The sequence below is a fragment of the Candida margitis genome, assembly GCF_024628925.1.
Source record: "Candida margitis strain CBS 14175 chromosome Unknown scaffold2, whole genome shotgun sequence".
Lineage (NCBI taxonomy): Eukaryota > Fungi > Ascomycota > Pichiomycetes > Serinales > Debaryomycetaceae > Lodderomyces > Lodderomyces margitis.
In genome coordinates this window covers 64065-91135 of record NW_026261802.1, presented here as the reverse complement: position 1 = coordinate 91135, position 27071 = coordinate 64065, and the positions used below count along the sequence as shown (strand labels likewise).

At 40.1% G+C, this 27071-nt stretch overlaps 10 protein-coding genes across 10 annotated transcripts; 9 read left to right on the top strand and 1 right to left on the bottom strand. All coding sequences in view use genetic code 12, as the record gives it.

Moving 5' to 3' along the window:
* Positions 1 to 643: 643 nt before the first annotated feature.
* On the top strand, positions 644 to 2800 carry PLB5 (Plb5p; the record flags this gene model as incomplete). The annotated part of the gene is made up of 1 exon (XM_051814132.1): positions 644 to 2800. The coding sequence occupies one exon, from the start codon at positions 644 to 646 to the stop codon at positions 2798 to 2800; it is 2157 nt and encodes a 718-aa protein (XP_051672176.1).
* Positions 2801 to 2979: 179 nt separating this feature from the next.
* On the top strand, positions 2980 to 5880 carry DIP2 (snoRNA-binding rRNA-processing protein; the record flags this gene model as incomplete). The annotated part of the gene is made up of 1 exon (XM_051814131.1): positions 2980 to 5880. One exon carries the CDS (start codon positions 2980 to 2982, stop codon positions 5878 to 5880), a length of 2901 nt encoding a protein of 966 aa, XP_051672175.1.
* A 524-nt stretch (positions 5881 to 6404) lies between these two features.
* MED15 (Med15p) lies at positions 6405 to 9485 on the top strand (the record flags this gene model as incomplete). The annotated part of the gene is made up of 1 exon (XM_051814130.1): positions 6405 to 9485. One exon carries the CDS (start codon positions 6405 to 6407, stop codon positions 9483 to 9485), a length of 3081 nt encoding a protein of 1026 aa, XP_051672174.1.
* A 144-nt stretch (positions 9486 to 9629) lies between these two features.
* Positions 9630 to 10194, top strand: LTP1 (tyrosine protein phosphatase; the record flags this gene model as incomplete). Its single annotated transcript, XM_051814127.1, has 2 exons — positions 9630 to 9694; positions 9753 to 10194. The coding sequence occupies 2 exons, from the start codon at positions 9630 to 9632 to the stop codon at positions 10192 to 10194; spliced, it is 507 nt and encodes a 168-aa protein (XP_051672173.1).
* Positions 10195 to 10442: 248 nt separating this feature from the next.
* Positions 10443 to 12386, top strand: NOT5 (CCR4-NOT core subunit; the record flags this gene model as incomplete). Its single annotated transcript, XM_051814126.1, has 1 exon — positions 10443 to 12386. One exon carries the CDS (start codon positions 10443 to 10445, stop codon positions 12384 to 12386), a length of 1944 nt encoding a protein of 647 aa, XP_051672172.1.
* An 834-nt stretch (positions 12387 to 13220) lies between these two features.
* OPY2 (Opy2p) lies at positions 13221 to 14915 on the top strand (the record flags this gene model as incomplete). The annotated part of the gene is made up of 1 exon (XM_051814125.1): positions 13221 to 14915. The coding sequence occupies one exon, from the start codon at positions 13221 to 13223 to the stop codon at positions 14913 to 14915; it is 1695 nt and encodes a 564-aa protein (XP_051672171.1).
* A 1155-nt stretch (positions 14916 to 16070) lies between these two features.
* On the top strand, positions 16071 to 18119 carry TKL1 (transketolase; the record flags this gene model as incomplete). Its single annotated transcript, XM_051814124.1, has 1 exon — positions 16071 to 18119. One exon carries the CDS (start codon positions 16071 to 16073, stop codon positions 18117 to 18119), a length of 2049 nt encoding a protein of 682 aa, XP_051672170.1.
* Positions 18120 to 18211: 92 nt separating this feature from the next.
* On the bottom strand, positions 18212 to 19264 carry ADH2 (alcohol dehydrogenase; the record flags this gene model as incomplete). The annotated part of the gene is made up of 1 exon (XM_051814123.1): positions 18212 to 19264. One exon carries the CDS (start codon positions 19262 to 19264, stop codon positions 18212 to 18214), a length of 1053 nt encoding a protein of 350 aa, XP_051672169.1.
* A 1096-nt stretch (positions 19265 to 20360) lies between these two features.
* HEM14 (oxygen-dependent protoporphyrinogen oxidase) lies at positions 20361 to 21971 on the top strand (the record flags this gene model as incomplete). Its single annotated transcript, XM_051814122.1, has 1 exon — positions 20361 to 21971. One exon carries the CDS (start codon positions 20361 to 20363, stop codon positions 21969 to 21971), a length of 1611 nt encoding a protein of 536 aa, XP_051672168.1.
* Positions 21972 to 23033: 1062 nt separating this feature from the next.
* Positions 23034 to 26951, top strand: CANMA_002090 (oxysterol-binding protein related protein; the record flags this gene model as incomplete). Its single annotated transcript, XM_051814121.1, has 1 exon — positions 23034 to 26951. The coding sequence occupies one exon, from the start codon at positions 23034 to 23036 to the stop codon at positions 26949 to 26951; it is 3918 nt and encodes a 1305-aa protein (XP_051672167.1).
* Positions 26952 to 27071: the final 120 nt, after the last annotated feature.

Genomic DNA, 27071 nt, shown 5'->3' with positions numbered 1-27071 from the left:
AGCTTTTTGTCTTAGGTCGAGTGTAGGTCTTTTTAGGATATACTCTAGAAGATGGGATCTACAAATTAAACGAGGTATTCAATTTTTTCTACAAATACTCCTTTATTGCTGCAGATTCGAGGAAGATCTCTGTATATGTTGTTGTTAGTAGACCCCCATAGTTTTATGTCAATGCCTGTGGTAAATTCCACACAAAAACCCTCTAATAACACAAAACCATACATTATTATATTTTTCTTTTTTTTGTTTTGTTTTCTTTTTGATTGCTATTTCCTAATTAGGTTTAGGAATCAACCATCATCACCTAATACAAACCAATACCCAGTACAATTCATTCAATCCCCATCAATAGCCAAGCGAAATGCCAACCTATTGTTTGATTACATCTATTATCTCTTAGTTTCTTTAGTCTTTGAATAAGTCAAAAATAAGAAACTAATTGCTTTTTTTCTTTTTTAACGCTTTGTGCATATGTTGTTTTGATGATGTTTATGGTTAGATTTTTATTTTTGGAAAAGCTACTCTGAATAATAACAAGAGAAGCGGATAAATATATATATATATATACATAAATAGACTTGTTTTTCTTCCAGAAACAAAAGTATCTCCTATCACCGCTTACTTCCACCCACAGGGCCATTAAATGAGAGCTACCTGTATACTTTGCGCATCAGTAGCAATACTCGCTCAGGCACGAGCAATATGGCCATTTGATTCCGATAGTTCAAGCACTAGCGACTCAACAGAAACAAGTACTCCTTCAGATGATGGTGAATCGTGGATTCGCTCAGTAGTGGGTAACCTTGGTGGAAGTGGAAGCGAAACCAGCAGCACAAATGCAGCAGCATCTACAGACGACTCTAACCCTTATGCACCTTACAATTCAACATGTCCCTCAGGATCCCTAACACGAGAAGCAAACGACATTTCCGATCCTGAGAAGGAGTACATTCAAAAGAGACAAGCGATAACTAATAAAAACTTGATAAATTTTTTGCAAAACAAATCAAACTTGACTGATTTCGATGCTGAATCGTTTATAAATGATAACGCCAAGGACCATAATATTAGTATTGGATTGGCATTCAGTGGCGGTGGTTACAGGGCTATGTTATGTGGAGCAGGTCAGCTCCTAGCCACGGATGATAGGTTCGAAGGCGCTAATGAACATGGTGTCGGTGGTTTACTTCAAGCTTCAACTTACATCACGGGTCTTTCTGGAGGAAACTGGCTCGTTGGCTCCTTGGTTATGAACAACTGGCTTTCGGTTGCCGAGGTTGTCAATGGAAGCTCCTCTATTTGGGCACTAGAAGATTCAATATTGAACCCTAGTGGTATACGTATAGATAAAACAATCGCATATTATTACGGCCTACGATCGGCTGTTTTAGCAAAGGACGATGCTGGGTTTGATACCACCATTACTGATATATGGGGAAGAGCATTGTCGTATCAGTTTTTCCCTGACGAAAGTGGTGGAGAGAATATTACGTGGTCAAGTGTTAGAAACATGTCACATTTTGAAGATCATACAATGCCTTACTTTTTGGTTGTCAGTAATGCCAGACGTCCTGGAGATTTGATTATTAATGAAAATAGTACCGTTATTGAGATTTCCGCTTATGAGTTGGGACTGTGGGACCCATCTTTGAATGCGTTTGCTGATGTTGAATACTTGGGGTCTTCGGTTGACTCCGGAAATCCAAACAATACCAGCGTGTGTGTACGCAATTTTGACAATGCTGGATTCATAATGGGCACATCTTCGTCTTTATTCAATCAAGTTTTGCTTCAGTTGGGTAATTATGACATTAATAGCGTTATCAAAACAATCTTGGAAGGATTATTATCTCGTATCAGCTATGCCGAATGGGATATAGCTTCATACGAGCCAAACCCTTTTTTTGGACAAGGAAGTGGTGAATCCGTAGCCATGGTTAAAAATGAAACTTTATTTTTGGTAGATGGAGGTGAAGATTTGCAAAATGTTCCATTTTACCCCTTGATCCAAAATACCCGTGAAGTGGATGTAATCTTTGCATTTGATAATTCAGCTGATACTGAAGAGGGTTGGCCAAATGCAACGTCAATCGTGCTGACTTACAAAAGACAGTTTGCTGAACAAGGAAAAGGAACACCGTTCCCATTTGTTCCTGATGTTGAGAAATTTCTCGATGAAGATTTGTCCTCTAAACCAGTTTTCTTTGGATGTAACGCTTCTGATTTGGATGCGTTGATACAATGGCACAACAATACCGACATCAATGCCACTGACGTTCCGTTGGTTGTTTATGTGTCAAACCATTATCAGTCATACTACTCGAATTTTTCCACCTTCAAGTTGTCCTATGAAAATGCCGAAAAGTTTGGAACCATTAGGAATGGATTTGAAGTCATGTCAAGGAAGAACCTTACAGATGATAGCGACTGGTTGACATGTGTTGGATGTGCCATAATACGAAGGCAACAAGAGAGGTTTGGGCAAGAGCAAAGTGATGAATGTAAACAGTGTTTTCAAAATTATTGTTGGAGTGGTGGAGTAAAAGATGCTGCTCCGGTTAGCAGTGCAAGTGGCTTGAGTGAAATCACAGGATTGAGGACTTCATCAGTGCAGTCTACGTCATCTACAGCAACATCATCTGGTGGCTCTGCAACTACATCATCGGGTAGTGAGAATACGTCGTCCAGTGGCTCCTCTTCCACCTCCTCCTCAAAGAAGAACGAGGGAGTTACCACTGGTAGACAGCCGCCATTTTTCTTCTTATTAGGTAATTTATTATTAGCTGCATTGGCTGCTTAAGCCTGCGCTTTTCCTTTTAATAGAATTCAGTTCTTTTCATTCCTTATGGTAGTTCACTTTCATGCGATGAGATTGGGTTCGCATCACAAAAAATACTTTTGTAAAGGAATCTTTTTTTTATGTTTTTTTTTTTTTTTTCACACTTTAGTTAGAGACATCATCAACTATACCAGACAGCAATGGTCAAATCGTACAATCGTTATGACGAAGAGAAGTGCTTTGGTGTAATCACCTCTCACTCAAATATTGTATGGCTCCCACCTAGTGACTCACAATCGTCAACATCTGTTGGAAGAGCATTAACGTCAGGGTTGGAAGAGATTCTAATATGGGACATCAAGACTGGTGAATTGCTACAACGATTAAACGACGGGCTTACACCAGGTGCGTCTAATGCAAGTACAACCACAGCTCCAAGTCCAGTATCACGTTTGGCCTATCATAAAGATACAAACTTGATCGCAGCAGGATACACAGATGGCAAGATCAAGATCTGGGATGTAAGTTCGCAGTCAGTTCTCATGACTTTTGAAGGACACAAGTCGAGTATTTCAGTGCTAAAGTTTGATACGAGTGGAACTAGACTTGTTAGTGGATCAAATGACACCAGTATCATATTGTGGGACCTTGTAGGAGAACAAGGGTTGTTTAAATTGAAAGGTCACAAGGGCCCCATCGCGGGATTGAATTTTTTATCTGTATCAAGGCAAGACAACGATATTGACAGTATTGATGATTATTTACTTTCCACCTCAAAAGATGGCTTGATTAAGTTATGGGAATTAAAGAGTCAACAATGTATCGAAACCCATTTGGCACATAGCAGTGAATGCTGGTCAATGGGAGTGAATAATGATGAGAGCATGGTAGTAACCACAGGAAACAAAGATCAAGTTAAAGTTTGGGGAGTTGATCTTGCTCGTGATGACGGTGAAAAGATTTACGAAAGAGGGATGTTTGAAAAGGCAAGCAAAGCTAGGGGTAATGAGTTGCATTTTAAAACCATCAAACACGAGGGAGTGGAAATTGAATTATTTTTGGTACAGAATGCCGACAGAGCACTTGAAATCTTTCGTGTAAGATCAGAGGACGAGATGAAGAAAGGAATCACAAAGAGGATGAAGAGATTGAAGGAGAAAGGTTTGGATGATGACGAAATCTTGGAATCTATCCAAAGTTCCGAAATCAGCATGCTCATAACACCATTTACAACAGTAAGGTCACAAGCAAAGATCAGCTCGTGTTGCTGGACACGTAGTCGGAAAAAGCTAAATATCTTGACGGCATTGAGCAACAATAGTATTGAATATGCCAACATTCCTACACCTGAGAACATAAGGAAAGTGCAACCCACAGATATCCATGCAGTAAAGGAGCATACTATAGACCGATTAGGTCATCGGTTTGACATTCGTGCTATGGATATTTCCCCCGAAGATGATAAATTGTTAGCTACGGCATCAAATGGTGAGTTGAAGATTTGGAACACGAGATCATACAATGTAATCCGTTCATTTACCTTGGAAAGTGGCTATGCGCTCTGTTGTAAATTTTTACCAGGAGGTTCTTTGGTGGTTGTCGGTTTCAAGAATGGAGATTTGGAATTATACGACTTAACTTCCTCATCGCTCGTTGACCGTGTGGAAAAAGCACATCAAGTGACAGATGCTACAGGTGACGACAATAATGCAGCAATCTGGTCTTTAGACCTTACATCTGACGGAAAGACTTTGGTAACGGGAGGAAACGACAAGTGCGTCAAGTTTTGGAACTTTAAAGTTGAACAGGATATTGTTCCTGGAACAAACACGGTCATCTCACAACTTAAGCTTGTTCACACACAAACATTGGAATTAAATGAAGACATTTTGTGTGTTAGGGTCTCCCCCGACGACAAATATCTCGCCGTATCGTTATTGAATAACAATGTCCAAGTGGTGTTTTTAGACACATTGAAATTGTTCTTGACATTGTACGGACACAAGTTGCCGGTTTTGTCTATTGACATATCAGCTGACTCCAAGCTCATTATAACTTCGTCGGCCGATAAGAATATCAAAATATGGGGATTGGATTTTGGAGACTGTCACAAATCTATCTTTGCCCATCAGGATTCAGTCATGAATGTCAAATTTATTGGCGATTCGCACAATTTCTTCTCCAGTGGAAAAGATGGGCTTATTAAGTATTGGGATGGTGACAAGTTTGAGTGTATCCAGAAATTGCCGGCGCATCAGAGTGAAGTGTGGTGTATGGCTATCAGCACAAATGGATTATTCATGTGCTCAACTTCCCATGATCACTCAATACGTTTATGGTCTGCTACCAGTGACCAAGTATTTTTGGAAGAAGAGAGGGAGAAGGAAATGGAGGAAATGTACGAAAATAAACTATTGGATCAGTTGGAACAAGATGAGCCTGTTAGGAAAGATGGCGAGGATGAGGAAGACAATGGCAATGGAGAGGTTGAAAAGGTTGGCAAACAAACAATGGAGACATTAAAGGCTGGAGAGAAATTAATGGAGGCTTTGGATATTGGAATTGAGGATTTGGAGGCCACTAGAGCTTACGAATTGGACTTGAAAACAAACAAGCAGGCGATAAAGCCCACACCAAATGCAGTTTTACTTGCCTTTAGCATGACTGGACCCGAATATGTTCTTGACACCTTGGTTAAGATCAAACCTTCGCAGCTCGACGATGCATTAATTGTCTTGCCATTTTCGTATTGTTTGAAATTGTTGCAAGTAATGGAAGTGTGGACAAACAAAGAAAACATATCGAGAAACGTTACCCGATTATCATTAATTTGCAAAGTTTTGTTTGATATCGTGTCGTCTAACTCCAAGGAGTTGATTCATCAAAAGGACCCGCATATTAAGAACCAATTGATTGCTGTGAAGCTGCAGTTGCGAGACAATTTATCAAAGACATGCAGCACTTTAGGTGTCAATACTCAGGGATTGAGGTTTATAAAACAACAATGGAAGTTGACACACACACAAGAGTTTATTGACGAAGAAGAGCAGAAAGAATACGAGAACAAGCGAGCAATCAAGAGGGTTTATAAAACGATATAGATGGCTTAATTCATTGGTGTGGTAGTCAATTATTACGTTCGGAATTAAATGCTAAAATATCTTTGTAACAAACATAGATTAAAATGACACAAGATGTATATATATAACTATCAATCATCGATTGCATTTTCACTAACGGTAACCTCTGCCTCCATGACCACAACCCCATTAACGTTTGATTTATTCAGGTAGCGCTTTCTATTTCAATTTCACATTATTTTTTGTTTATTTTTTTTATTTTTTATTTTTTATTTTTTATTCCTTTTATTCCTTTTATTACTTTTTTTTTTAAAGTTTTCAAAACATTTTACAAAACCTCACGACATCATTTACTTTTAACCAGGTTACTACGAACTTTTTTTTTTGTTCTTGATTTTTCCAATAGGTAACAATACAACCCTGTATTTGAATCGTCTGGTTAGGCAATATTCGATATTAGAATAGAGCTGAAAACAGGGAAGGAAATACTTTTGGTAGTTACTTTTTCCCACAATCAGTCAAAATACTATTCGGAAGCTATTACCATGAATATCAACAATGGAGTTCCAAATGGTAATAACATGGCCGGTGTTACTTCATGGCATGGAATGTACACAGGAGAAGAGAGACAAAGAGTTGTACAGATTATAATGGATACCTTGACCGACCTTCATGGAAGTAACCCAAATTTTGATTTTCAAAGGTTGAGTAAAATGGCGCAAGACTTTGAAAAAATTGTGTATGAAAAATCTCCATCGCGAGATGATTACTTGAAAGCAATTAAGCTGAAAGTAAATCAGTTGAGGTTGCAGAAGCAACAGGTAAGTGGCCAATCGATCCCGCCCAACAATCAAGTGAACCAGCAGCAGCAACAACAACAACGGACCCAACAGATGCAGGCACGCAATTCACTAAACTCCAATCCCAATTCAAATATGAGCCCTGTGAATGCACAAAATATGCAGTTTTTGCAACAGCAGGCGCAAGCTCGTAGCCAGTCACAAGCCCAGATTCAGGCACGACAACAACAACTTCGACAAATGGTTAATAATCAACAGGGTCAGGGAATGCAATCTGCGCGACAAATGGGAGCTCAACCAACACCACAGCAACAGCAAGCTCTGGCAGCTCAACCGCCGACAAACTTTGCACAGAGGCCAGGAACAAACCCTAACGGACCAACTGGCACGGATCAGCAAGTGCCCCCTCAACTTCTTCAACTTATCAGGTCGTCACCTATTCCTCCACCTTTGCTTAGTAAAATTCCTAATTTACCTAAAGGTGTAACGACCTGGAACCAGATATTTGATTGCATCAAAAGAAAAGTCATTTCGCAGGATATCTTACCATTGGTGAGAGATATCCATTCCACCCACATGCAATTGGTTATGCGTCAACAGCAACAAAAGATGAACGTTCGGAGTGAGGGAAATGCGTCAGGAAACAACGCAAACCCAATTGGTGATGATGAGTTGAAATTAAATCAAACAAACTCTTCCATTGGCAATGTTAATCTTAATAATCTTACACCTCAACAGCGGCAACAAATCTTTCAAAGACAGCGTGAGGCGCAGCAACGTCAAGTGGCACTGGGCGCAAGTCAAAATGGACCAGGGTTGAATCAAAATTTCAATCAACAAGGTCTCCCCCAGCAGCAAGCACCTCAGCAGCAGGCAGCACCACCTATCCAACCACCACCTCAACAGCAAGTGCCACCCCAGAAGACACCATTCCAACAGCCACAGCAACCACAACAACCACCACAGCCAGTTGACCAGAGGCCGCCTCAATTCCAAGTCACTCAGCAGGATTACGCCAAATACTCTAACGATGCATTGACGTTACTTAATCGTTTGCAACAACAAAAACAAATTGCCGGCCAACTTGATGCCAATATGAAGGAAACTTTCATTAGGAAGTATATCCTTCACCAAAAGAACCAGCTTTGGAAACAGCAGATTGCAGCTCAAAGTGGTGCAACTGGATTAGGCATACAAAATGTTCAACCACAAGCACAAAATATTCCACAACAGCCTCGACCACAAATTCCTCAAAATGCACCTTTGCCGATGCAGCAGAGTGGTGGAGCCAATCAGCTGGGAAAGACAATCCCAATACAGCAACAATCACTGCCCATGATTGGCACTTCAAACACTCCGCTCATGAAACCCAATGCTCCTGCACAGAAAAATCTTTCATCCCCCTTAATAAATCAGAGAGATACAGTTATGACTGAGCCAACTGTTCCTCCTAGCAGAGCAGCCCCGGGTGGTCCAAATGCCGGTTTATCTTCATTACTTCCCCCTTTGACGGATGAGGCAAAGCTCCGTCTTAGACAGTTGGTTGAAGAAGTTTCAAGAAACAATGTACTATTGAGGGATGTGACGACCTTGCTTTCACCAAAGGATAAAGGTGCTGTAAGGGATGCCATGAATCGAATTCAAGAGCTGTATGGAAATGTCGACTCGATAATAAGTTATTTTTACTTGTTTACTAAAAATGTGGAAGGGACGAAAAGGCTTATTCAAATGAAGTACATGACAAAGAACATATTAGACAACTTGAAGCGAGGAGTTTATTTGGCAGGTCCCGACTTGCTAGAAAAGTTGAGAAACCAGTACGCCAAGTATTTCGATTACGTCAAGGAGCAAATCAGCCACCGTAGGCAGCAAATGGCTGCCTCTGCAAACACTGGAATACCTCCAACACAGCCTATGCCAGCTCAGCAGCAGCCAATTCAGTCACAGCAACCACCACCACAAGCACAGCTGCAACTACAAGGCGCCCAGTCGATGATGCAAGGTGCGTCAGGGGCAATCGACCAAATGTTTGCCAACCCTAACGTGCAAGCTTCTCCACACTTGTTTGCTCCAGGTGTCAATCAGTCTCCACATCAGCTTTCACAAAGTCTTCCTCCTCAAATAGCTCAGCAACAAGGCTTTGCAAACCAAGGCATGCCTGGGTTCCCAATTGGCAGACAGCCTTCTCAGCTGTCAATGCAAATGAATCAGAACTGGGGCAATGTTGCCAACGAACGGGTACCAAACAATTTGCAACAGCAAGTACCACCACCAACTCAACAACAGGGACAACAAGTGGCTCCGCAACAACGCAACTCAGTACTGCAGACCAAACCAAAGAAGGCACCCCCTAAAAAGAAGCGTAACAGTACTGTTACTGCTGCTACACCCAATGCCATAGCATCGTCGATTAAAACGCCTCACAATGTTGGCACGCCGCAGATTCAAAATTCATTGCAATCTCCCCAAATTAAAAACACACCAGCCCCATCCGCTCCTACGCCAAAGCCCAATGCTCCTGCTAGTGCTCCTGCTCCTACCAGTGCTCCTTCTTCTACAGGCCCAACTTCTGCAGGTGGCACAACACCGCTTACACACTCCACTCCTGAGATTGATATTTTCTCAATGTCAAATGATCTGGTCAAGCGTAGAGAGCTTTCGGTAACCGATCCTAAGCAATTCTTTGTCGAGTCCATGAGAAAGCTTCTTGAGTTGGATGAGCCAAACAAGGAACTGTACGTCAATCCTTCGGCAACTCTTTGTGCTATTGCTACTAGTTTTAGACAAGTTCAAGAAATTGATGAAATATGCGAAAACGTTTTTTAGTCTTAATATACGATAAAGTTGATGTTTCTAAGACAATGTAGAGATCGTATTGCTTTGCATACTTGTCTTGCCTACAAAAAACAAGCATGCGATAAAAAAAAAAGGCAACAGACCATATAGTGTTCTTTGTCTTTACAATTCAACATGGCACCGCTATTCACCCCCGAAGATAAGAAAATATCGGTCGCATTCGTATGCTTAGGTAACATGTATGAAGAATAGTTCAAGCACACTCCAGATAGACCATTACTAACACCTACTTTGTAGTTGCCGTTCACCAATGGCAGAAGCCATTTTCAAACATAGAGTTCAGGAGTTGGGATACGCACCATATTTCAAAAACATTGAATCGTTCGGTACTTCAGGATGGCATATAGGTGAGCTGCCCGACTCACGATCGGCTAAAACTTGCAGAAAACATGGTGTACCTGTCCAACACCTGGCACAACAAATCAGTGCCAAAGATTTTGACAGGTTTGATTATGTTATAGGTATGGATGAAAGTAACCTCTCCGACTTGAGGTACCTAAAGCCAAGAGGAAGCAAAACTGTGGTTGATTTGTTTGGAAGATGGAGAACTAACATGGAATTCGATAAAATCGTGGGTGATCCATACTACGGAGGTATTGACGGATTTGAATACAATTTTAACCAAATTAGTCATTTCACTGACGAGTTTTTAAAACAAGAAATTGGAACTTTGGATTAGATTAGATTAGAATAGATTAGAATAAACCGCTAAAAAGCTGTGTAGATTCAGATTCCAAAAGTTTGTCTTCATATGTTAAGTCGTGTGTAGAATGCAATTTGGTTGCGAAGAATTTTTTTTTGTTTTTTTTTTTTTTCTTTCTTTTCTTTGAGGTCCAAAGTCTTTCTCGGTTTCAGTGAAACAACACAAGTGCAAATTACCACCAGTGGATATATAAAACTCAAGAACATATATCTAACGATTCAAGCATGAGTGCCAGGAAACTACAGCAGGAGTTTGATAAGGTCAACAAGAAGATTGCCGAAGGTCTTGCGGCCTTTGATGACACCAAGGAGAAGATGCAAAACTGTGAGGTACCCTCACAAAGGGACAAGTTGGAGAACGACTTGAAGAAGGAGTTGAAGAAGTTACAAAGGTCGCGAGATCAGTTGAAGATATGGTTGGGAGACAGTAGCATAAAGCTAGACAAGTCATTGCTACAAGAGAACCGGACAAAGATAGAGCATTCGATGGATATATTCAAGGAGTTGGAAAAGTCATCCAAAATAAAGCAATTTTCGAATGAAGGGTTGGAACTACAACGAGAGAGTAAAAAGCTGTCTCGATTTGGCGATGTGGAGAAACTACAAGAGGCATGCGATTACATCACTGGAGTAATTGAACTGTTGACGAGCCAGAATGAAGAATTGGACCAAGAGTTGGATTCACTTGGGGCTCAACTGAAGAAGAAAGGTGGGTACTCTGTACAAAGTTCGATAGAGGATACAAAGTATAAAATAGATCGAAATAATACTCATATTGAGAAATTGGAAGAAGTGTTGGATAATTTAGAGAATGACAGATTGGATCCAGCCAAGATTGATGATATTAAAGATGACTTGGATTACTACGTCGAGATGAATCAGGATGAGGACTATGTCGAGTATGACGAGTTTTATGACCAGTTAGAGGTTGTTGAAGATGAAGAGGAGGAGTTGGAAGTAGAGGGAAGCTTGGCACAGATGGCAGCTGAGTCATTCGAAGAAGAGGAAAGAAAGAGGTTAGAGTTACAGCAATTGGGACATCAGCAGTCGGAAGCAACTAGAGCAAATCAATCATCAGCATCTTCTACCTCCGCAGCAGCTCCAGGATCAGCAGCAGCAGCAGCATCGGCTCATCAAGGAAAATCAAGTTCTGTATCTTCCTCTACTGATGGTCATTCACACGGTCCTGCAACCACGGTCGCCACTAGTGCCAAGAATGATATACCGGCAAATGGTTCTACTACAACACCAGTAAAGAAGACAAAACCCATGAATGTTGTGCCTGCTCCTCCGCCGCCAATCACTAGTACCATTTCATATTCAAGCGTGATTAAAGCAGCTCAAGCTTCAGGTACTAATGATACTACCGCTTCCTTAACAAATCACGTATCCAGTTCAAATAATACACCAAAGGTAAATAATAATGTTCCCCTTGCCACGGCTCTTGGATCTACCGCTTCTAATACACCAAGTAAAGCACCTCCCCCAGGGTTTGGTCAGCCACTTGCTGCTGTGAGATCACTGTCTGCATCTCCACTTACAAGTGAGTCTAACTTGAATGATGTAGATCAAAAAGCAACGCAGCTGTTGAAAAAGAAGTTGTCAAATACATCACAAACCTCATTGGTGTCGAATTATGATTCTGGTTTGGGTGACTCGTTCAACTTGTTGATGAATATCACTAACAGCCGGTTAAATGATCCATTACCGATTCAGTCGATTGGTAATTTACTAGAGACTTCCTTGTTGAACTGTCCTGACTCATTTGATGCTGAGAAGCCTCGACAATACGTTCCGGTAAATGTTCATCCTTCGCTGATTGACTATCCACAAGAACCAATGTTTGAATTGAATTCAGCTCACTACATGCAGAAGTTTGATGATGATACGTTATTCTTTTGTTTCTATTATAGTGAAGGCGTTGATAATTTTGCCAAGTACAATGCAGCAAACGAGTTGACAAAACGGGGCTGGGTGTTTAATACTGAGCATGGCCAATGGTTTTCCAAAAAGGAAACAAAACCTTCTGGATCAAAGAGACTACTGATGTTGATCCAAAAGGAAGACTCGGTTGAACCTCAAGGCGAGTCTAATGGCGATGCTCAGTTCAGGAAATACTTTGATGAAAAGACCTGGCTTGTTAGAAATGCAAACCTGAAGAAAGTTTAAGGGAAGAGCCAAGTTTGCTGGTGATTACAATATATACTGTGTTTTGATTACTTTTTACAGGCAACACGGTTCGACTATTTAAATAACTTGTGTATTATATATATATATTTGAATGTTGAAAGGGTTGTTCGTAGATTGTCGCACTAGAGAATGCTCATGGACACAAAGTTGAGCTTTTTGGGACAGGGCAGAACAGAGCACCAGCCTACTGTGAGATGGCAGTTGCAAACATTTTTCTGCTAAGTGAGATTGTCAGCCATTTGCAGCGGATTAGCTTTATGATATAAATCACTGGCAAGTGCAGACTATGCTGGTTCTAGATTTGAACAATTTTTTCTTTCGCTTAAAAGAGTGAGGATGAAAGAAAAAATATTTCACAATACATGTGATTCCGCGAATCTATTCGAACAGAGGGGATCAAGACGTGAATGAAGTAAGGTTGTTTCAAGGTAGCATACACTGGAAAAAGTGTATGTGAATAAGATCTTGACACCCCAGGAGTAGGGATAGATAGAGCTAAGCTTATATAACATATCAAAGTCTTCATATATGGTGCAATCTGATTTATACCATCACTGCCCCCCTTTTTTGGATCACGTCTCTCGTGTAATTTGATTTCCAATTTTTTTTCTTTTCTTTCTTTGTGCAGAAAACAGTACGATTTCATTTCATCGCATTACGATTTCTTTTACTTTATATACCTTTCTCTTTACAAAGCCTCAAACCAGGCACTCGCTATTTTCGTCAAGACACTGATATCACGTCAAAATCATCACAACTTACTCAGGCACCTTTGTTTTCACATTTTATACTAATAGGGTTCTTTGCTAGATAATGACGGAGACCTACTCATATATTTTCGAATCAGTGGATCTAGTGCAGAGAGACGATGATGGATGTGTCTCTAACTGTCCTACGTTACCCGACTGTGTATGCAGTAACAAGAATGAGGAATGTGTCCAAGTGCCTCAAACGTGTGAAAAGTGTGCTTACAACCGTTGTACGACAAAAGATTCTACATCCACGTTGAATACTGGAGCCATCGTTGGTGGTGCTATTGGTGGAGCTGTATTTATTGCTTTACTTGCTGCATTGTATTACTACTTTCGCGTGTACAAAAAGAGACCACCAGTGTTGTTGGACGACGAATATGATTATAGTTATCATGACGATGACACAGATGGATTTGTTTCAGATAAAGGTGGAGGTTATGCCTTGCAAAGCTTGGAAAGTGCAGGAGCAAATAACTCAGTGACTAATCTTCTGAACCAACCAAGTCCTACAGAGTCACACTTCTCAGGAGCTGGTAAGCAGGATGGTAACCCAAACAATAGTACTTCTTCGCCAACCCATGCTCAGTTTGGTAGTAAAGATGCTGTTGCATCGTCAGCAGGACAGAATGGTGCGCAAATTGGTTCAAATGGAGCAGCTGCTGGTTCAGCTGCACTTGAACGACCACCTATGCGTCGAGTCTTGTCTGGTGAAGCAAGAGCAAAGGCTAAGAGAAGGATATCATCTTATGAGTCATTTACTCGTCCAAATGCTCTTAAACTGAAGTCAAAACAGCAGCAACAGTTGGCAGCGCAACAGAGACGGGCAAGACAACAAAAGATTGTCAAGCAAGCCAACTTACAACAGCAGCAGCAACAGCAACAGCAGCAGCAGCCGCAGCAGAACTTGCAGCCACATCAACAAATCTACCTGAACCATTCACACAGGAGCTCTGTTGCAACTTCGATATCCAACGCTTCAAATATATTACCCATTGCTTACATTCCTGGTGTGACTGTTCGACCTTCAAAGAACAATACAGGGTCATTATACTCTTATGATTCAGAGTCGCTATTTTCCGATTTGAATACGATTGAGAATGCCAGTATTGTCGGAGACAATGTGGTTGCAAGCCATGGTCAAGGTCAAGCAGTAGGTGCTGCTCCTGGCGGAAGTAATGGTAATGGTGCTTCTGCAAACGGAAACTCAGCAACAATGACTGCAATTAAAGCTCAACCTAAATTGGTCAATGTAGATAAGATTGAAGAGGAAGAGGAAGAAGATGATGAAGAAGAAGAAGATTGGAATAGAGAGGCAGATGATTCGTTTGATATAGTGCCTCATCCTGGGTATGGCACTAAGTCTATGCGATATGATTCCGATGACAGTGATGTCGATTCTGATATTGGTCAAATAACAAGAGCTACCTCAGTAAAAAAGTTGAACAAGAAGAACCCAAGTCGTTCAGATGTAGAGGGCACAACAGTGATAAGTTCAGACCATACATCAAACAGTCTACCCCATAATCGCGAAATCTTGATGAATAGTGAATCTTCACTGAATATGTCTCATATCCCTGCCGAAATGATGAATTACAATGAGACTGATGATTCGAATCGAGATGCTGGCTCTACCGTGGGTTCTTTTCTATTTGACATTGGTTTTGACGATAATTCGGCGTCTTCGCCATCGCAATCCAACATGGCTTTTGATGAGTCCAATCGTAAAGGAAGCCCGTTTGCTGATGGTAGTGTATAGATAATAGATCAGTACGCCATTTTTTGTTAATGAGAAAGAAAGATGTAAGAAAGCTTGGTTTGGTTCCCATGTCTGTAGATAAAGCCTATGGGTGCCATGAAAAGAGGGTATAAATCATGAATTTTGGCTATATCCGATGGTGCGGAAAATGATACAAAGTCAATTGAAAACTTTATTCACACACAGTAAAAGCCGGCAACACAAAAAGGGCTGGTCAATTGTTAGTTGGGTCATTTTGGTCGAGTTGGCGAATCTGCGAAGCAAAAGGCCGGGGAGGAGAGGGCCCTTTAACAGAAATGTTTTTTTTTTGTTGGGGGAGCTGATGTATATTTTGTGCTTCTGTGTGATCAATCCATTAACCTTTTCCGATACCGGTAAGAGTTACTTATCAGGCTTAATTAACGAAAGGTTGAGTTGAGAGCATGATTCACATCCTTAGTAGACTCAAACCTTGACACATTGATATATATATATATATATATATATACCCTAAAGGTTAGCAGAATAAAGAAATAAAAATGTCTTAGATGTCTCTAACGTTTGCTTTTGTTTGTTTGCTGTATAGATATATATTATGCAGCATTATGTAATGAGTAGCTCTTTTAACAGTAGAGACATATATCCATAGGTTCCTTTTAGTAAGCGAAAAAGCAACTAAAGAAAGAAAAAGAAACGTATAGTATGGGTATTACTGTTGTCCGAATGTAACCTAGTGACATGTTTTGTACAAGTTATTACAGGTAAGAGTTGATATAATCTCTCCGAAGATTAGGGGGGAAGTAGTAGAAAAATATTGTTTGCTCTGTGTGTACTTTGGACGGATACTTTGTGAATTGAAATCCGTTTGGTTAGTTAAGACTAAATCTGGTTATGTAGTGTAATGTAACTGATTTAGTTTATATGCAGGACTATTAATACCAACGCAAAAATTAATTTGTTTTTTTCTTTTTTTGCAAGAGGGACACACACTCACACACTCACACACTCAGAGACACACGCCCATCCATTAAAATTTGTTGATCAAAATTTCCAACAATTGTCCTTCAATACTTCTTTTTCTAAATTTCTCCTTTTCGTTCTTCTTCTTCTTCTTCTCTTCTTTTCCTTTCTTTCTTTCTTTCTCTTATCAACTCAATTCCTACAAAGTCACACATCATGTCTTCAATTGATAAATTATCCGTCAGTACTATTAGAGGTTTAGCTGTTGATGCCGTCAATGCCGCCCAATCAGGTCACCCAGGTGCTCCATTGGGTTTGGCTCCAGCTGCCCACGCTTTATTCAGAAAGATGAACTTTAACCCACAAGATCCAAAATGGATCAACAGAGATAGGTTTGTTTTATCCAATGGTCATGCTTGTGCTTTGTTGTATTCATTGTTGGTTTTATACAATTACGATTTATCTGTCAATGATTTGAAGCAATTTAGACAATTAAACTCCAAGACCCCAGGACATCCTGAAAGATTGGACACTCCAGGTGTTGAAGTCACCACTGGTCCATTGGGTCAAGGTATTTCTAATGCTGTTGGTATTGCTATTGCTCAAAAGCAATTTGCTGCCACTTACAACAAGCCAGATTTTCCAATTTCTGACTCCAAGGTTTACTCATTTGTCGGTGATGGTTGTTTGATGGAAGGTATTTCTTCTGAAGTTTCTTCATTGGCTGGTCACTTGCAATTGGATAACTTGATTGCCTTTTGGGACGACAATAGAATCTCAATTGATGGTGACACTGCTTGTGCTTTCACTGAAAATGTCCCAGAGAGATACAAGGCTTATGGATGGAAAGTTTTGGAAGTCCACGATGCCAACACCAACATTGAAGCCGTTTCTGATGCCATTGATGAAGCAAAGAAGATTAAGGGTTCTCCAGTCTTGATTAGATTGGTCACCACCATTGGTTACGGTTCCGAAATTGCTGGTACCGGAAAAGTTCACGGTGCTCCATTGCAAGCTGACGATCTTAAGCACTTGAAAAAGAGTTGGGGATTTGATGCTGATGAAGCCTTTTTCATCCCTGATGAAGTTTCTAAATACTTTGCTGAAAAAGTTGAGGAAAACAAGAAGGTGCAACAAGCTTGGCAAAAATTGTTTGACGAATACAAGGCCAAGTATCCAAAGGAAGGAGCTGAAGTTCAAAGAAGATTGGATGGCAAGTTACCAGATGGCTGGAAGAAGGCTTTGCCAACTTACACTTCGAAGGACAAGGCTGCTGCCACGAGAAAATTATCAGAAAACGTTCTTGACGCTTTGTACCCAATCATTCCTGAATTGGTTGGTGGTTCTGCTGATTTGACTGGCTCCAACTTGACCAGAGCTGCTGGCTCTATTGATTTCCAACCACCTTCAACCGACTTAGGTGACTATGCCGGTAGATATATTAGATATGGTGTTAGAGAACATGGTATGGCTGCCATTATGAATGGTATCGATGCTTTTGGTGCCAACTACAGAAACTACGGTGGTACTTTCTTGAACTTTGTTTCATATGCTGCAGGTGCCGTCAGATTATCGGCTTTGTCTCACCACGGTGTATTTTTCGTTGCCACACATGATTCTATTGGATTGGGTGAAGATGGACCAACCCATCAACCTATTGAAACTTTGGCCCACTTGAGAGCTATTCCAAACATGTCGGTATGGAGACCTGCTGATGGTAATGAAGTTTCAGCAGCTTACATTTCCGCCATTGAAGGTGTCCACCACCCAACTGTTATTGCTTTGACTAGACAAGGTGTCCCTCATTTGGAACACTCTAGCATTGAAAAGGCATTGAAGGGTGCTTACTCTGTATGGCCACAAGACAAGCCAGATATTCTTATTGCTTCATCTGGTTCCGAAGTTTCCATCTCCATTGATGCTGCTAAAGAATTGGAAAAGAAGGGTATTAAAGCTGGTGTTGTTTCCGTCACTGATTTCTTGACCTTTGACAAGCAACCAATTGAATACAGATTGGAAGTATTCCCAGACAATGTTCCAATCTTGTCTGTTGAAGTTTTGTCATCTTTTGGATGGTCTAAATATTCCCATGAACAATTTGGTTTGAATAGATTTGGTGCTTCTGGTAAGGCTGGAGATTTGTACAAATTCTTCCAATTTACTCCAGAAGGAATCGCCAAGAGAGCTGAACAAACTGTTAAGTTCTACGAAGGAAAGAAGATCTATTCTCCATTGCACACTGCTTTTGAAGAATTGGGAGCATAGATTAAAGACTAGTTCTACGCTTTATAGTTGTTTTATTTTTATTGAACAGTGGATGATATAGAAGCTAACAAAATTTCCTCTTCTCCCTCTCTTCACTTGGAGGTGTCAAGAACGTACCTTCCCAAAATCTTACCCTCTTCCATTTCCTTAAACACGCGCTCCACTTCGGCCATGCCAACAACTTTAATAGGGCATTTAATCAAACCTCTATGGAAAAAATCAATAGCTTCAGTAGTGTCCCATTTAGTTCCCACATAGGATCCTCTAATGGTGATTTGTTTTACAACAGTACTCAAAACATCAACGGTAAGTTTTGCATTTGGGGGCAATGCAATTAGGATAACCGTACCACTTTGTCTTACATACTCCACCGATTTTTGAATAGCTTGTTCTGAGGATGCAACATTTAGGGCCGCATGAGCACCACCGTTGGTCACGGCAATAATATCTTTAGCTATATCTTTCGAAGTAGTGAAATCAACATATGCTTCAGCACCTAAACTTTTGACAAATTCTCCCTTTTCTGCACCTCCATCGATCCCCACCACTCTCAACCCCAATGCTTTGGCATATTGAATTGCCAACGACCCCAATCCACCAGCTGCTCCTGAAATGGCAACCCATTGACCCGGTTTAGCATCCGACGACTTCAATCCTTTATAAACAGTGATCCCAGCACACAAAATGGGCCCAACTGATTTCAAATCAATGTCAGCGGGCAACTTAGCCGCTTGGATAGCATCAGTAGCGCAGTATTGTTGAAACGTACCGTCCATATTGATCCCATTCAATGTCTTGGTAGCACAACTAGTTTCATTTGATTGTTGACAATGTTCACAATTCAAACATGTCGAATTAATCAATTTGACACCGGCCAAATCACCAATGGCCCAACCTTGTACGTTCTCTCCCACGCCAACCACTACTCCAGCACCTTCATGGCCTCCCACAAGAGGGAGCTTGTATGGGATTTGCCAATCGCCCTTCCAAGCATGTAAGTCTGAGTGACAAACACCCGAGTATTTAATGTTGACAAGGATTTCATTCGATTTGATCTGGGGCACGGGGATGTCGGTGTAATTTAATGGACCGCCATTGGTTTCAAAAATTACTGCTTTTTGAGTTTGGGGGATTTCAATTGGCATTGTAGTAAGATTGTGAGGAGACATAAGCAAATTTTGGAAAAGTGGTTTAGTTGGTAGGTAATATATGCTATGACAGTTTTATGTCAAATTCAATTGTATTTATAATCATGTTACAAAGTATAAATGGTAGTCCTTGTGGGGGGGGGGGGGGGGAGGGTGGATGGAATGTGGTATAATAATATTTCACTCTTTGGAGTACTGAGAGGGGCATCATCAACTGTCTCTCATTTTGATGTTCTCCCCAGAAAATAAAAATAAAAATAAAAATAAAAATAAAAATAATAAAATGAGGAGAATAAACTCTAGGTGGTATTTACTTTCCTTTTAAAGAGTATTTTTATGGCTAGCAAATGCCTAATAAAGCAAAGCATCTATATATGTATTTTGTATATTGGAGGTTATTATAACAATTGATCTTTCTACGATTGGGACCAAGAAGAGACACAGCGTAACTGATTCCCTGAAAGTCTTTACAGTGTTGGTTCTCGATAAAGGTCATCTATTGATGAGTATACATCAATTTGTTTTATCAGGTCGGTTATTAATAAAACTTGACATTATTACAAGCTAAATCGCGGTTGTGGGGAAGATGTGGGTTATAGAGTGGGAGCATGTGTGTTTAAGTCCGACCCAGATTGGGCACAAAAAAAAAGGTCAAAGATTTCGTGCCTTCTCGGGTTTAAACTCCAAATCCATCCATCTTCGTAGATAAAAAAAAACAGTGAAATCTCTTAGCTTCACAGCTACTTAGAATCAAGATTAAACTGCACAGCATTGTTTGTGTTCTTTAGCGCCAACAGAACAATTCACAGTAGATGCAATAGCGTGGTTATTATTATTTCAACGCTCGAATTATAATGTGTGTCTTAGAATAGGCTATTGCGACAAAGATTGTTTGCGACTTTAGTTTGAACATTTGTTGGTGGTGTGATAGATCTCTGAGCAGAGAAAAGTCGAAAAGTCAGTGCTGCAAAAAATGGACATCTTGAACGCACCATTATCACCACACTAGAAAGGATTGCCAGGTGTCAAGACAAGAATTACAGCTTATGCAGAAAACCAGTCACTTGATTACTAAAACCCAATAAATATCATCATGTCATTACCAGCACTACCGAAGAATGGTAAAGTTGCCGTGTTAGGAGCAGGTATACTGGGACTTACATTCACATACTTTCTAAGTAGATTACGACCCGACATTAGCTTTCAAATATTTGAAAAATCCATTCGCCCAGGTGGATGGATGAATCTGCCCCACCTTTATGTATCCGATACTAAGGAGTCAATTTTGTTGGAGAAAGGTCCTCGAACGTTGCGTGGTGTCAAAAACGGAAGTTTGTTTATGATTGATATTTTACGCAATTTGAACTTGCAGGATCAAGTGGAGGTTATACACAAGTCAAGTAAGGCTAATCGCAAGTACATTACCGATGCTCAGGGAGAGATTGTTCAAGTTCCTAATTCCTTTGCAACGGCAGTTGATTTTTTCAAACGGGTTAAAGTTGTTGATGGCAAATTGATCAAAGGGTTGCTTAAGGAGCCATTTGTGAAGCCTTTGGCGGAAGATGAGACCGTAGAGCAGTTTTTCAAGAGAAGGTTGGGGAGTACCTCATTGACTGATAATGTTGCTAGTGCTATAATACATGGGGTATATGCGGGGGATATCGGCAAATTGAGTATAAAAAGCGTAATGCCCTTTTTAAAGGATGTCGAAAGCCAATCCGGATCAATTGTGAAGCATATTTTGAAGTCACTAACAAGGAAAAATACAAAGAAAGAAGAAAAGGATGTGCTGGAGTTTTCATCAGAGTTGCAACTTTATGAAAAGTTGATTTCACCACAAGCGAATCTACTAGCTCTACAGAACAATCTCAAAGCATTTCCAATGATCAAGTTTAGAGATGGAATGGAGACTTTGCCAAAGAATTTGGCCAACTATTTGGTCAATAATACAAACACAAAAATCCATTATGGTACCCCAGTGCAGCAATGTGATCCGAAAACTGGAAAAGTTAATGAACAACAATTTGATCATATTAGAAGTACAATCAACACCCATGCATTGGCTCAAGCTTTACCATTGAACAATCCACTAATACCAGAACTAAAAGCAGTACAATATGTCACTGTTTTCTTGACTAACGTGTACACAAAAAAGCCAATCTTATTGCCAAAGGATAAACTGGGATTTGGGTTTTTAAGACCACGTCATCGTAATATTGATAGTAATCCACAAGCATTACTTGGTACAATATATGATTCCGATGTTGAAAACCACGCAGAAAGTCTATTCAGTGAAGCAAGAGCTACTCCCGGTGAATACAACAAGATCACAATCATGATGGGAGGGCATTACTACAGCAATTGGAACATTCCGTCCAATAAACTAAATTTGAAGATTGTGAAGGATGTATTGCAAGAGAAATTGAATGTCAATTTGTCAAAGTATCGTGTTAAAGTCGTTGAAGAAAGTCAAGACTTGAAAGTCGATTCAATTGAACCCAATGATATAATCATTAGTTATTCTTTACATCAAGATTGTATCCCTCAGTATAACTTGGGTTATCAAGAGTTGAAATCTAAAGTACTTGACATTTTGGAAAAGGAGCATTATAAGTTATCATTTGGTGGTACAGTCTTTGCTGAGGGTGTTGGTGTGCCTGATTGTGTCAGTAACTCATTCGCTGATGCCGTAAAGTTAATGTAACAACAGACACGCCAATCTTCTATGGGAGACTAACATTGTAAATAGATCTCGTAAAAATATAAAGCAGATGTATCTCAATGAATAGGAGTAAGATGTAGCCTACATTTGAGCAAATACGAGAAATTATCTTTCACGAACCCACAGCCCAGTTTGGAAGTTGTTTTGTATAATACATCATGCATCATATGCATGTGGAATTAGATTAAGCGTCTGATTGGTTTGTGGTTCAATGTTTGCTAAGACTCTTTGAAGATTGAGATTGACAGGTTGCTTGGTTTAGAGCAACCGGGGTGGTGTATCACAGCTCCTCTTCAGTGTTCTGTTCATATGAAGTGAGGGGGCGAAGTGGAGTAAAGCCCTAAGACAAGTGTAGTAATCTCCGCGCTGTTGGATAAAAATGAAATGAAAGTCTTGTATGTAGGGGATTATTAGTATTTTGTGTAAGATAGTATTTTGCTATGACGACATAATTTCAAAAGTTGCTACCAATTTCATTATATGTCCGTTGCAATTAACTAAAACTTAGAGGAAATGTATATGTAGATGTTGATGCATATATAACTGAAAATAAATTCTTCTCTTGCTCTTACTACTTTAACAAAATTACCCTAATCTACCAACACACAAATACACACAACTATACATATATCATATCTGTATTTCTTGTCTAAGAAAGTGTACCCACAATTTTATTAAAAAATCATACAATTTGTCTTTAATTTTTTTTTTTCATTAAATTTCAATTTGCGCGAGGAATAAAAATAAAGACAGCAATTTATAAAAAAGTAAATTACAAACCACAATCCAACAACACTCAATTCGATATTTAATTCAGCATACTCAACATACTAGAGTGTATTAATCCTTGTTTACTCATAGAATACATATTGACCACCCGGCATTAGACTATACACACACTTAGAAACAATCATCCAATATAAACTTTAGAGAGGAGATCAGTAAATACCCCCTCATCTATCATTAATACAACAACACACCCTCACAAAACCAACAAAAAGCAACATCTTCTCGATCCAAAAAAAGATTTACGATTCCTCTACCATGACTGAAGCATCTCCAGTGGGTGCATCTTTGCTTCGATTGAAACTCTTGGATGCTTTGAGAAGTGGAGACACATCCAAGATAGATGCAATCGTTGGGGAAATAAACTCCAGCAAAACCACAATTCAAAATCAAGAGTTGAACCGATTGAAACTGACCATATTACACTACGCTGTACAGGTGGCCACTTTACCAACAATACAATACTTGGCTAATAATGCTGAAAAATATGGCTTGGACATTAATTCACAAGACCCTCAGGGAAATACACCTTTACATTTGGCAGCAATTGCTTCGAGACAAGATGTGGTCAAGTATCTTTTGTCATTACCCGACATCAATGATACGATTGTCAATTTGGATAAGAAACAACCAGTGGAACTCTGCAAGAATTTGAACATTGCGCAGTTGATGCAATTTGAGCGAGCAAAATTTGTTGAAAAATCAGCAACTCAATTGCGAGCCTATTTCAGTAATCGAGACTTTGATAATTTGGAGAGGTTATTGGTGTTAAATCCAAGAGCCTCAGAGTTGTTGGATATCAATGGTGCTGATCCAGAATCAGGCAACACCGTTTTGCATGAATTCATCAAAAAGGATGATATACAGATGTGCGATTGGATTTTAAAGCATGGTGGTGATCCTTTCAAGAGAGACAAACATGGAAGATTGCCTATAGAGTTGGTAAATCCTAAGGATGAACCATTGAAAAAGTTGATTAAAGCTGCTACTCGTGATCAAACTATCATGGATCCAGTCGCAACTACAAACTCGGCGATCAAAGCTGGTAATGCGCCTGTTTACAAGGGATACTTGAATAAATGGACCAATTTTGCCTCCGGTTACAAATTGAGATATTTTGTTTTAGATCCAAATGGAATCTTGTCGTATTATACTAATCAAGAAGACACAATGAATTCCTGTCGTGGTTCATTGAATTTGGGCTATGCCACATTACATCTTGATTCTTCAGAAAAGATGAAGTTTGAAATTTATGGTAAAAACGGTCTTAGGTGGCATTTAAAGGCTAATCATCCTATTGAAACAAACAGATGGGTATGGACTTTACAAAATGCTATAACAATTGCCAAGGATAATATCAAAAAGAAACATACGACAAGAACAACAAGTTCAGCAGGTGACTCTCCTTCAACCGAAGATTACGACGATTCCTCCATTGCCGATGATACAGAATCGGTGGAAAAGAAAAAACATAGGTTTAGAATCCCTGGAAGAAACAAACATAAACGTAATACCAGTCAGGTATCTAAGGAGTCGGTTGATGATGTTGCATTTGATAAATCGCGTTCCTCTTTTGGCAACTCGCGGGCAAGCACTGACGGGACATTGGCTTCGCCTACTGGAAGATCACGCAATCAGGCTTCTCGAGTTAGTTTGGATGATCAACATAGTGCAGCAGAAACCGATCATGAGAATTTCGACCATGATTATGATGGAACTGAGCCAGAAGACGAAGAGAGCGATTTCGAAAATGATGTTGATGTTAATCAATTGAACGATGACATTGCAGCATCAAGAAGAGCATTACAAATTGAGTTGTCGTCATTGTTGGAATTGTTCAGTCAAATCATGAATAGTGATACTTTCCAGCCGAACTCCAAACAAGCCGAAGTGTGTATAGTGGGAAACAACACAATTAGAGCCATAAATGAGTTGCTTGGGAAATACAACATCAATGTGGATGCAAGAGATTCTAAATTGAGAAGAAATTTGGACAGACAGTTGGAGGTTAATCAGTTGTGGGAAAAATCAATTAGGCAATTGGAGAATGAAATCCAAGCCAGAGAAGAAAAATTGGCTGTGTTCCAAGGCCAAAGAAAGCAATTGAGGAAATACTTATCGGGAAGAGCTACTGCTGGTAGCGAAACAGGCGGTACATTGTCACCGGTTGCGACAAATAATGTCAATGATGGAGATGCTATAGGTGTCGCCAATGGCGAAATCTTGAGTAAGAACCCGGAGGAGGATCAAGTTGATCAAATAGATTCCAAGTTGGATGCAGTGCAGCATAACCCTCAAGCCCAAACAGAACCTTCTCAGGCTCCACCACAACCTGAATTGAATGAAGAAGTCATTGGTGAATTATTGGGTGATGATTCCGACGACGAGTTTTTCGATGCTGATGAATTCGAAGAAGAAGAACAAGAAATGGGAGGTGAAGATGAGAGACAGATTGTGGAAAGTGATGAGAAGTTGCGCGAGAAGGATACACAACAACAGCAAAGTGTTGAGCCCACGCAAGAGCAAGTACCACAACCAGTTGAAGAACAAGAACAACAACCAATTGAAGGGCAAGTGCCTGAACAAGCTAGGCAATCACAGCCACAACAACAACAAATTTCTGAAGAATCGACTGCAGTGGGTGCTGCTGGCGCTGGTGCTGCCGGTATTGCTGGAGCTGAAGTTGCTAATCACAACAAGCAACCTCAAGACGAGGATATTGGACCCAATGAGATTCCAGGAGGTGCTGAGCTGATTGCACCATCTGAAGGAACCAAGGTGGATGAAGCAGCACAGGGTGAATCCCCTGCAACTGCTAAAGCCCTTCCTGGGGATGAGGATCTTAACCCAGCTCAAAGAGAGATTAACCATGAATTGCATGAAGAAGGCTCGTACTTGGGTTATGAAAATCCACCCAGAAAGAAGTTGGCATTGGACGAGGATAACAGACCCAAGGTTGGATTATGGGGTATACTTAAATCAATGATTGGTAAAGATATGACAAGAATGACTTTGCCAGTCTCTTTTAATGAGCCAACTTCCTTGCTTCAAAGATTAGCTGAAGATATTGAATATAACAATTTGTTAAACACTGCTGCAGGGTATGATGATTCGACATTGAGATTGGTTTATGTTGCAACTTTTGCCGCTACTGAGTATTCATCAACCATTGACAGAATTGCTAAGCCATTTAACCCACTTTTAGGTGAAACTTTTGAATACTCTCGACCAGATCAAAACTATAGATTATTCGTTGAACAGGTGAGTCATCATCCTCCTATCAGTGCATGTCATGCCACATCACCTAAATGGGAATATTATGGAGAAAATGCTGTCGATTCGAAGTTTTATGGACGTTCGTTTGACTTCAAACACTTGGGTAAGATGTTTTGTGTGGTGAGACCTAATAATGGAGTTAAAGATAAAAATGGAAATGTTGTTGCTGAAGAATTGTACAGTTGGAAGAAAGTCAACACTGCTGTTGTTGGTATCATGGTTGGTAACCCAACGGTTGACAATTATGGTAAAATGGTTGTTGAAAATCACACCACTGGTGATATAATCACTGTGGATATGAAGCAACGTGGCTGGAGAGCATCATCAGCTTATCAGTTATCAGGACAAGCATTGGATAGAAATGGAACCCCACAATGGGCACTCGGTGGACATTGGAATTCGAAAATATTTGCCAAAAAAATCAACAAAGACCAGTTGGACTCTCTGGGAAACACCAGGAAAATGTCCATTCTAGAAGATCCTGGCAAATCAGGTACTGGAGCTGCATCAACTGATCCATATTCCGGATCGAAGTTCCTTGTTTGGCAAGCTGCACCTAGACCAAAAGTGCCATTCAATTTGACCCAGTTTGCATTAACGTTGAATGGTATTGACGATAAGTTGAAACCGTGGTTAGCTCCAACGGATACAAGGTTACGTCCTGATCAAAGAGACATGGAGAATGGTAAGTATGATCGTGCAGCTGATGAAAAACACCGTGTGGAAGTTAAGCAAAGACAAGCGAGAAAGTACCGTGAAGAACATAACATCAATTATGTACCAAATTGGTTTATTAAGAAGAAGCATCCCGTGACTGGTGATCTGTATTGGGAATATAATGGCAAGTACTGGCCGTCTCGTAAACAACATAAGTTGAAAGGTACCGGAGATATTTTCTAGAAATGATGATTGTTGAAATTTAGATTATTTTATATAGTAGACTCGTTATAGTATTATTATTATTGTTTGATTGATTGCATGTACATGGAAATGAGTCATGTAAAGGAACCTTTACGTGGT